Genomic DNA, 10,055 nt, shown 5'->3' on the forward strand with positions numbered 1-10,055 from the left:
GGGATGTGGGGGGTGTGGGGGAGATCCGGGATATAGGGGGTGTGGGGGAGGTCAGGGATATAGGGAATGTGGGGGAGATCAGGGATATAGGGGGCATGGGAGGGGTCCAGGGATCCTTGGGGGGGCCAGGGGGGATTCAGGGGTCCCTGGGGGGGGGCAGGCGGAGCGGGACCCCCCATCCCGCGCTGAAGCCGCCCCCGCCGCCGCTTTAGGGCTCTCTTCACCTATGAAGGCAACAGCAACGACCTGCGCGTGGCCGGCAGCGGAGGTGAGCACGGGATGGGGGGCTCCTTACCTTCCCCCCTCCTTTTCCACCCACTTCCCGGCRCTCCGGGGCCGGCTTCCCGCCTGCGCGGACCGCCGCGTCCCGCCTCAGCCGCGGTCCCCCCGTGTCCCCTCCCGGTGCAGCCGGCGGCCTCCAGGAGATGGTGGAGGAGCTCAACAGCGGCAAGGTGATGTACGCCTTCTGCAGGGTCACCGACCCCAACTCCGGCCTCCCCAAATACGTCCTCGTCAACTGGGTGAGTGCCCGGGGCGCCTCCGGGGGCTCTCCCTGCTCGCCCGTCTTGGGGTCCCCCCATGGTATCGTTGGGACCCTGTCCCAGCGTTGCTGCTGGAGGGTGGAGATGATAGGACCCAAGGGAGCCGTTTGGAACGGGTAGAATATGAAATATATGGAATATGAGGGATATGGAGAAGAGCGGGAGGCTGCGAGCCCCAAGGGTGGAACGCGGCCATCCTTCTGTGCTAACGTTGCTCCGAGCCCCCCAAGCCCCTYGCCTTGGTTCACGTTGTGGTGGCCGTTCCTCGGCCCTTGAATAGTCCCAGAATARTCCAGGATGGGACGTGGGGGGCTGCGGGGTGAGCGGGTCCCGCTGGTGGCTTTTTGCAGACAGGGGAAGGTGTCAACGACGTGCGGAAAGGAGCCTGCGCCAACCACGTCAGCACCGTAGCCAACTTCCTGAAGGTCCGTTCCTCTTCCCGCCGCGCTCCCCCCGAATCGGGGGGGACYGGAGCGTGCTCGTGGATCCGGTGGCCTCCGGAGTGACGTCCCCTCTGCGCGGTGCCTCTCCTCGTGCTCAGGGCGCTCACGTCACCATAAACGCTCGCGCTGAGGAGGACGTGGAGCCGGAGCTCATCATGGAGAAGGTGGCCAAGGCTTCRGGGGCGAACTACAACTTCCACAAAGAGAGCAGCAGGTTCCAGGATTCGGGTCCTCAGGCTCCGGTGGTGAGTTCCGTTCCTGGGAGCTTTCCCGGGCTCGCGGCATGGGAGAGCAGGAGGTACCTGCCRTGCTCCTGACCCCACAGCAACGGGGCGGAAAGGTCCCCATGGGCTTCAGTGTAGCACGTTGGCCAAAACTCAGAACTGCTCCTCAAACCCTTCTCTCAAGCGTGGAGCTCACTGGAGATGTTGACACCTTCCTTTCTGTCCACATGGAAATATTTTGTAGGAAGGTGTCTTTTCTTTTTTTTTTTGACACAAACACAGCAAAGAAGCGACGTTTCCTCAAGAGATGCTCCAGCTTCGCTGGCTCTCACACTCATCCTCCCCTACCTCCCTGCAGGGCTCCGTCTATCAGAAGACGAACGCGATGTCGGAGCTCAAGAGAGTCAATAAGGACAATTTTTGGGCCAAAGCAGAGGTGAGCGGCCCTGGGCTCTCCGGGCTCAGCTCCTGGCAACAAGAAGTGGCTTTAAAAACCCAAGGGGAACTTGCCAAAAGCCACRTCTCCTTGCAGGGCTGAGCTCGCCGTGCTCTCCTCTCGGGTGGTTTCGGATCCCTAGCATGGCTGGGTCGGCAGCCCCCATTCCAGCTTTGCCCCCTGGCTCGGGGACGCGGGATGCGGTTGCCTTTGCGGTCGGGGGTGACGTTTCTTGGGAAGAGAAGCTGCTTTTTGCGGCGGGTCAAATGAGATTTAGGAGGGATTTGGGCCTCTGGGAACGCGAAAACCAGGACTGGGTGCTTCCTGTAGAAAGACGAGGAAAACCGCCGGCTGGAGGAGAAGAGGCGGGCGGAAGAGGAGCGCCAGAGGCTGGAAAGGGAGCGGCGCGAGCGGGAGCTGCAGGAGGCGGCCGGGCGCGAGCAGCGGTACCAGGCGAGGTCCAGCGAGATCGAGGCGCAGAAGTGAGTGGGGCGCTGGGAAGGGAAGGGGGGCACCKCTTCCTTCCTGCCCGGAGCTCCCGCGGAGCGCCCGGAGCTCCCGCTCCCAGCAGGAATGGGCACTGCCTTCCCGTTGGGAGATGGGATGGATGAACCCGATCCGGCCAGCCCCTGCATCCGCCTGGGTCCATCCTGGCTGTCCCTGAACCTCATTTTCCCTTTTGTCACCCCAGGAGATTCCAGCAGCAGCAGGAAGCGGAGAGCAGGGACAGGGAGCAGCAGCAGTGGGTGAGCATCGCCGTTGTCCCYGTCACCGTTGTCCCTTTTAGCCCGTCCCCGGCAATGGGGAGCAGCTGGGATCTTTGCAGCGGGGCTTCCGCGTCACCCGCCCGGCTCTTGTCCCGCCGTTCCCATCGCTTGTTCCCGGTTCTCCGGGGAACCTAACRGCCCTGCTCTCTTGCTGCAGAAGGAGCAGGCGGAGGAGTACGAGGCCCAGCAGCGAAAGGGCTTCAAGAGGAGCGAGTCGGTGGAGAAAGCCCAGGTGGGTCGCGGGGAGGCGGCGGCGACGCGGTGGGAGCTCGGCTCCCTCCGGCCATCGCTCGGCTCCCTCCGGCCGCTCCTCTCGGCAGGAGGCCGCCTCGCTCATAGCGCAGAGGTCCGTGAACCCCCGGGACATCTTCAGGCAGCGGGAGAGGTCCATGCCCGCGGACACGGCGGCGGCGGCGGCTTCGCAGCCGGGTAGGAAGTGGCACCGAGGCCGTGCGAGACGTTGGCTGGTCGCTGTCCCGCCGCCCTGGGAATGGGCGCGTGGATTTGGGATGGATGGGGCTCTGTCGGGTTGCGGCAGTTTTCCGCCTTCGAAGAGAGGAGGTTTCACATGAGGAGGATGTAGGGGGGAAAAAGAAAATGAAAGAAAGGAGGAAAAATGAATCTCCAGGCTTGGGCAAATGGGAATGGGCATGCGGATGTGATGGTCCTTGCACCSATGTGTCGCCCCAGGCGAGAGCTCACGTGGCCGTTTTGACTCTCCCTTAGGCAAACTGCGCAGCCCCTTCCTGCAGAAGGAGCCCGCRGGGCCACCAGCCTCCGCCACCGTCGCCTCGGCCCCGCGGGAGGCTCCGCCGTCCTCCTTCCCCCATCCCTCTGCTCAGGAGACGCCTCCGGACTCACCAGGAGCCACGTCAGGTGTGAATCCACCAAGGGCCCAGGAGCTTCCAAGCTCCAGCTTGGACCTTTCCCGCAGGTCCCGGGGACGAGGGGGGACCGCTGAGCGCGGGAGCCTCCTGTTGCGGCCRCCACTAGAGGCTGCTCTTGCCCGGAGGCTCCGGGAGGGACACGGGACAGAGCCAAGAGTTTTCCATGTCGGAGCTCCGACTTGGATCGTTAGGAGAACTGCTTGGCAGAGGAAGGAGAAATGATTCAGTGTTGATCTTGGCCGGACCCGTTCCCTTTCCCCGCTGGAGATCCCGGAGCTCTCCCCCATCCGTTTCATCCTTCCCCGAATCCCCAGTCTCTGGGATCTCAGCATCCCGCTCCCCCGYGTGGGGCTGGAGACCCAGGTGGCATCCGAGGGCTCGGGTGGCTTCTGGGCACGGTGCCGGTGGCCACGGCAGGAGCACGGCGCRAGGCTGCGCCTCTTCCCGCAGGCCGGAATGCCGGCGCGCCGCCCGCCGAAGAGGCCGCCGTGTACGAGGAGCCGCCCGAGCACGGGGCCATCTACGAGGAACCGCCTCAGGTTGGTGCTGGGACACGGCTCGGGACGCGTTCAGGGCATCCCCTATCTCGGCGGGGAGATGCAGCCTCCTCTTGGATTCTCTAGTGTCTCCTAAGGGGTTGTGCTGCGCTAAAGCCTTCCTCTCGGGATGTGGGCACCGCTCTGTTTTTCTCTCGTCCGCTCCCATCCCTTTCTCGGGGATGGAGCGAGCCGAGCGGGGAGGCTCCATACCCTCCCGCTGTCCTCCAGGACCACACGGACRATGCCAACTACGGCTACGGGGCCGAGTACCAGCAGACACCGGACCTGGCGGGCAAGGGGCTCTGCGCCCGCGCGCTCTACGACTACCAAGCCGGTAAGCCCCAGGGCTGCATGGAAAACACAACGGGGGGSCTCAGCTCGGTACCCCCTTCTCCATCTCGCTCCGTCCCCTTCCAGCCGACGACACGGAGATCTCCTTCGACCCCGAGAACATCATCACCAACATCGAGATGATCGACGAGGGCTGGTGGCGCGGCTACGGGCCCGACGGCCACTTCGGCATGTTCCCCGCCAACTACGTGGAGCTCATTGAGTAGCGGAGCGGGGAGCACCAGCGGCCCCCAAAGCACTCGCCTCCCAGCCCGCCCTTCCAACCAGTGTGTGGCTTTTCCCATTTTTCCTCTTCTTTTTTCCTCTTTTCTTCCATTTTTTTTCCTTTCGTTTCGCCCTTAATTCCCCTATTTCTTTTTTATTTCCTCTCTTTTTTTCCTTCCTTTCCTTCCTCCTGAAGTGCCATCGTGCTGCTCCCCCCGGCACCGGGACCAACCCCGGCTGCTGCTCTCCCATCTGAGCCACCTCCGAGGACCCCGGGCCGGGGSGTGGCTGCCCTTGGACCCCCCCAAGTGCTCTCAGAGACCAGAACAGCCTTCTCCAAACTGGGGCATCCTTCCCTTTTCTCGCTGCAGGGGCTTTTTCCCCCAAAAGAGGGGCTTTGCTTGGGGCAAATCAAGGCCAAAGCGGCTGGGGGCTTGGGCGGGGGGCTGATTGTATTTTATTATTATTATTTTGTAACGGGAACCTCCCGGGGGCGGGAGCCCCCCCTCCCATTGCCCCAACTTCACTGTGAATGCGGAAGAGCCCGGTCCCGCTGTCGCCGTCCACCCTCGGCGGGTTTTATCCTCCATGTCGCTTTAGAAATAGAAAGAGATCATGATTTTTTGGCTTTTTTTGCGCTTTTTTTTTTTTTTTTTTGCCTCTGGGCCTCTTCCATCCCGGCACCTCCACTTCCCGCGGGAACCTCACCCGGAAACAATAAAACTGGCGGCTTTTCCGGCAGCGGGCTGGGGCTGAGCCGGTGCCCTCCGGCCCGCGCTCCTGCAGCCCCCGCTGCGCCCCTTCCCCAAATCCGGCTCTGGCTCCTTCCCTCCTCCTGCTATATTATATAGATGTATTTTCTTCCTGTTCTGCCCAAAATGCTGCTGCTGCGGCCGGGCTGCGCTTTGGACTGGGTTTTAAGTGGGGGGAAATTCAGCGTGGGGCTTTGTGGGGGGAGCCCCCAAGGGCCTGGGGGGCCCGGGACCCCTCTTGTCTCGGTGCTCCAGTGGGTCCCCATGGGCTCCTGTCCCCATGGGCTCCTGTCCCCATGGGCTCCTGTTCCCCACAGGGTGGCAGGGCACCCGGAGCAGCGCCGTGGGATTCGGGAGCGTTGCTTTATTTGCTGGGATGGGGCGAGGGTGATGTTGGGGGCATGGATTGGGGAAGGTGGGGGCCAGGCAGGGGCGCAGGGAGGGATTGGGGTGGCAGGGGGTGGGCATGGGCACAGCGGGGACATGGAGAGGGCGCAGGCGGGGAGCTGATGGGGCGGTGGGAGCAGGGGGCTGGCGTGGGCACGGAGGAGACAGGGACACAGAGGTGACGGACACGGTGAGAATGTGGAGGTGGCATGGGCACAGAGGTTGGGGTGGGCACGGAGGGGACAGGGACATGGAGGTGATGGACACGGTGAGAATGTGGAGGTGGCGTGGGCACAGGGGTTGGGGTGGGCACGGAGGGGACAGGGACATGGAGGTGATGGACACAGTGAGGACACGGAGGTGGCGTGGGCACAGGGGTGACGTGGGCACAGGGGTTGGGGTTAGGGTGGGCACGGAGGTGACGGACATGGTGAGAATGTGGAGGTGGCATGGGCACAGAGGTTGGGGTGGGCATGGAGGGGACAGGGACATGGAGGTGATGGACACGGTGAGGACACGGAGGTGGCGTGGGCACAGAGGTGTCACAGGCACAGGGGCGACAGGGACATGGAGGTGGCGTGGGCACAGGGGTGACGTGCTTGCTGAAGCTGCCACCTCGAGCAGGGGCGGCTCCGTCCCCACGGTGCCACCGTGACGGGCCTGGTGCCAGGGGCCGGTCCCTCACTTCCAGCTGCTGAAGAACTGCTTGAAGAGGGGGCTCTCGCGGCCCTGGGGCAGGATCTCCACCTGCGGCGGCGCAGCGGGTGACGGGGCCGTGCTGGGAACCCCACGGGCACCCCACCGGCACCCCAGTCCCACGAGCACCCTAGTCCCGCAGGCACCCTGGTCCCATGGGCACCCCGGTCCCACAGGCACTGCGGCCCTGCGGGCACCCCAATCCCGTGGGCACCCCAGCCTGGCGGGCACCCTGGTCCCATGGGCACCCCAGCCCCGCGAGCACCCCAGCCCCGCAGGCACCCCGGCTCCATGGGCACCCCAGCCCCGCGAGCACCCCGGTCCTGCAGGCACCCTGGTCCTATAGGTACCCCAGTCCCATGGGCACCCCAATCCTGCGAGCACCCCAGCCCTGCAGGCACACTGATCCCGTGGGCACCCTGGTCCCAYGGGCACCCCAGTCCCATGGGTACCCCAATCCTGTGGGCACCCCAGTCCCACGGGTACCCCCAGTCCCATGGGCACCCCAGCTCCGCGGGCACCCTGTTCTCACGGGCACCCCGGTCCCACGGGCACCCAAGTCCCACAGGTACCCCAATCCTTTGGGCACCCCATTCCCACGGGCACCCTGGCTCCGCGGGCACCCTATTCTCACGGGCACCCCGGTCCCGCGGGCACCCCGGCCCCACGCTCACCTGCGTGGCGGGCGAGTAGCCCATGCGGGCGATGACCTTCTCGGCCACCTCGAGGGCYGCCTGGCGCTCCTGCGCGTTGGCCTTGCGCCCTGCCGAGGGAGAGGGCCGAGCTGGGCGCGGGCGCCAGCCRGGGGACATTCCCCGTCCCGCGCGCCCGGCTGCGGCGGGCACCTTTCCACACGTAGATCTTGCCGCAGGCGCCGTTGTCCAGCACGAAGCAGTCGTCGGGGCAGAGCAGGGACTGGCTGAAGGGGCTGCTGGCGGCCACCTGGCTCAGGTCCATGCGCCCCGTGGCGTCCGACACCTACCCACGGCCACGGTGTCACCACGGGGCCACCGGGGTGTCCCCCGGCCACGCAGCCTCCTTGGGCACCATGGCAGTGTCCCATGGCTGTGCCCAGCCCTGCGTCCCCTCCAGGGCCCCCCCAGCCATGCCCAGCCCCACGTCTCCCCCAGGACCGCCAGCTCCTGGCCTTGTAGAGGACGGCGGCCTCCGCGTTCCTCTGGTCGGCCGCGACGTCCTCCTCGGGGCTGCCCTCCTGCAAGGCTGGTTTGGGACCCAGCACCTGGAGGGGGACAGGAACGGTGGCATCCTCAAGCCCCCGAGGCCGGCGCGGGGGGCCGCCTGGGTGCGCCCGGTCACCTGGAGCATCTCGGGGGGCTCCTCGCCGTCAGCCACCACCTCCACGCGCGCCTTGCCGCCCCGCTCGCCGTCCCGGATGGCGGTGGCCAAATCCTGCGCCTTGTTGCGCTCCAGCGCGTTGGCCTTGGCCCCGCACCACACCAGGATGCTCTGGGCCGGGCAGAGAGGCGCCGGTGTCACCGAGGTGACCCGGGCGGGGGGTGTCCCTGTGCCACCAGCCCCCCGTCCCACCTGGCCCAGGTCGAGGATGAAGCAGTCGCCCGTGTTGAAGCTGGCCCAGCTGAGGTCCCGCTCGCTGGCCCGGACGGTCCTCCTGCCCTTCACCTGGTAGAGGCGGCGGCGGGCGCCCGACGCAGGGGCCGGCCGCGCCGGCCGGAATGCCGAGGCCACGCCACCCTCCTGGGCACGCGAGGAGGGTGCTGAGCGCCCATGGCAAGGCCGAGCACCCAGGGGTGCAGGGCACCCAGCGAGGAGGCTGAGCACCCATCAAGGAGGCTGAGCACTCAGTGAGGATGCAGGGCACCCAGCAAGGAGGCTGAACAGTCAGTGAGGATGCTGAGCACCCAAGGTGGATGGAGAGCACCCATTGGGGATGCTGAGCACCCATCAAGGAGGCTGAGCACTCAGCGAGGATGCAGGGCACCCATTGAGGCCGAGCACTCAGCGAGGAGGCTGAGCATCTGGTGGGGATGCTGAGCACCCAAAGGGGATGGAGAGCAGCCATTGGGGATACTGAGCACCTAGTGGGGAGGCCGAGCACCCAGTGGGGATGCTGAGCACCCACCAAGGATGAAAGGTACCCACCGGGGGGGCTAAGCACTCCTGGAGGATGCTGAGCACCCAAGAAGGATACTGAGCACCCAGCAGCAATGTTGAGCTCCCAGTGGGGCTGCTGAGCACCCAGCAAGGCTGCCAGGCACCCAGCGGGGCTGCTCGGCACCCAGGGGTTGCCAGGCATCCCTACCTGGTACTGGACRCCGCGGGGGAAGTACTCCATGAAGGTGTCGGACTCGTTGCCCTGCACCTCGCGGTGCTGCACGGGGCGCTCGCCCAGCAGCGCGTTGAGCTGCGTGGAGAGCAGGGCACAGGCGCCCTGCTCGTCCTGCGACGAGTCGCGTCCTGGGGGACAACGTCCCCTGAGCGGGCCGTGCCGTGCCGTGCCATGCTGTGCCATGCAGCGCCATGCAGCGCCATGCAATGACATGCAACGCTATGCTGTGACAGGCAGTGCCGTGCAGCACCATGCTGTGCTGTGCAGCGCTGTGCTATGCAGCGCCATGCCGTGCCATTCTATGCCATGCTGTGCCATGCTATTCTATGCCATGCTATGCCGTGCCGTACCATGCATGCTGTGCCACGCCGTGCCATGCAGCACCATGCAGCACCATGCCGTGCCATGCGTGCTGTGCCGTGCCATGCCATGCATGCTGTCATGCCATGCCATGTAGCACCATGCAGCACCATGCAGCATCATTCTGTGACATGCAACGACATGCAGCACCATGCTGTGCCATGCCATTCTATGCCATGCTGTGCCGTGCCATGCCATACCATGCATGCTGTGCCATGTCATGCCATGCATGCCATGCCACTGCGGCTCACCCATCCAGAGGTGCAGGTGGGCTCGCTCCTCGGGGCCGTTGTGCAGCACCAGGTAGGCGTCCCCCGAGCAGAAGACGCCGGCGGCGGCCTCGGGCACGGCCACGGGCCGCAGCTTCTCCACCCGCCACACGTGCAGGCCGGGCTGGGTGGCCTCGGGGCCGAAGGGGGAGCCGCTGCAGAGCCGGGGACAGGAGCCGGGGGCGGCGGTGGGGACACCGGCGGGAGGGACGTGACACCAGGGGGGTGGTGGCAGCGGGGACACGGTGGTGGGGGACATGGTACCTTTTCGGCAGGGATGTGTACATGGTGGGAAGAGGTGGCCTGGTGGGGATGGATGCTCCAGCGGACACCCTGGAGGGTGATTGGGCACCGTGCTGGACAGACAGACACCCTGCTGTATAGAYAGACCCTCAGTGGATAGAGGGACACCCTGAAGCGCAGGTAGACGCCCTGTTGCGCCCTCCGATAGACAGGCAGACTCCCCGTTGGACAGACAGACACGCCTACRGACAACCTGAAAGACAGTCAGCCCTACAGACACCGGAATGGACAGATGGACAGCCTGACACACAAGATGAAGGAAAGACAAACACCTGGACGGATGAAGAGCCGCCCCGCGGGACAGATGGACCCCTGACCATTAGATGGACACTCTGGATGGTAGTCGGACACCTGACAGACACTCTGGTGGACAGACAGACACCCTAAAAGACGGCCCAAGAGGTGCCCCTGGGGATGGGCAGACCCCCCGACGGGCACACAGGGCTCCCCCCTCCGCCCCCCGACAGGCAGCCCGACCCCCCTTTCCCCACCCCGCGGCGGACGGACGGACAGACAGAGAAGCAGCCACCTGGACGGACGGACACGCGGACAGCCCGACGGGCGAGAGCGGCCGGGCGGCCCCTGCG

General features: G+C 65.6%; 3 protein-coding genes across 5 annotated transcripts in view; 2 read left to right on the forward strand and 1 right to left on the reverse strand.

Moving 5' to 3' along the window:
* The first annotated feature begins 216 nt into the window (after window positions 1–216).
* On the forward strand, window positions 217–4,492 carry DBNL (drebrin like). Its single transcript, XM_026045866.1, has 13 exons — window positions 217–268; window positions 409–521; window positions 893–967; window positions 1,084–1,230; window positions 1,568–1,645; window positions 1,976–2,127; window positions 2,337–2,391; window positions 2,570–2,644; window positions 2,733–2,841; window positions 3,139–3,288; window positions 3,750–3,838; window positions 4,067–4,172; window positions 4,256–4,492. The coding sequence occupies exons 2-13, from the start codon at window positions 426–428 to the stop codon at window positions 4,393–4,395; spliced, it is 1,272 nt and encodes a 423-aa protein (XP_025901651.1). The 5' UTR covers window positions 217–268; window positions 409–425; the 3' UTR covers window positions 4,396–4,492.
* Window positions 4,493–6,213: 1,721 nt separating this feature from the next.
* CAPG (capping actin protein, gelsolin like) lies at window positions 6,214–9,452 on the reverse strand. Of its 3 annotated transcripts, none has more exons than XM_026045876.1 (9): window positions 9,430–9,452; window positions 9,148–9,320; window positions 8,510–8,664; window positions 7,777–7,944; window positions 7,591–7,695; window positions 7,376–7,468; window positions 7,074–7,206; window positions 6,903–6,991; window positions 6,214–6,279 (listed from the first exon to the last, which is right to left on the reverse strand). In XM_026045876.1, the coding sequence occupies exons 1-9, from the start codon at window positions 9,450–9,452 to the stop codon at window positions 6,214–6,216; spliced, it is 1,005 nt and encodes a 334-aa protein (XP_025901661.1). The 3 variants fall into 3 exon arrangements, with proteins under 3 accessions (XP_025901661.1, XP_025901660.1, XP_025901662.1); XM_026045875.1 differs by having other exon boundaries at window positions 7,546–7,695; XM_026045877.1 differs by lacking the exon at window positions 7,376–7,468 and having other exon boundaries at window positions 7,546–7,695.
* A 339-nt stretch (window positions 9,453–9,791) lies between these two features.
* AEBP1 (AE binding protein 1) overlaps window positions 9,792–10,055 on the forward strand; it is an 8,730-nt gene continuing 8,466 nt past the window's right edge. The window contains exon 1 of the mRNA XM_026045864.1: window positions 9,792–9,870. Within this exon, the coding sequence (XP_025901649.1) occupies window positions 9,792–9,870 (79 nt within the window). The remainder of the gene's footprint in view (window positions 9,871–10,055) is intronic.

This window comes from Nothoprocta perdicaria, unplaced genomic scaffold (genome assembly GCF_003342845.1).
Source record: "Nothoprocta perdicaria isolate Ctin4 unplaced genomic scaffold, notPer1 scaffold_413, whole genome shotgun sequence".
In the NCBI taxonomy this organism is placed as follows: Eukaryota; Metazoa; Chordata; class Aves; order Tinamiformes; family Tinamidae; genus Nothoprocta; species Nothoprocta perdicaria.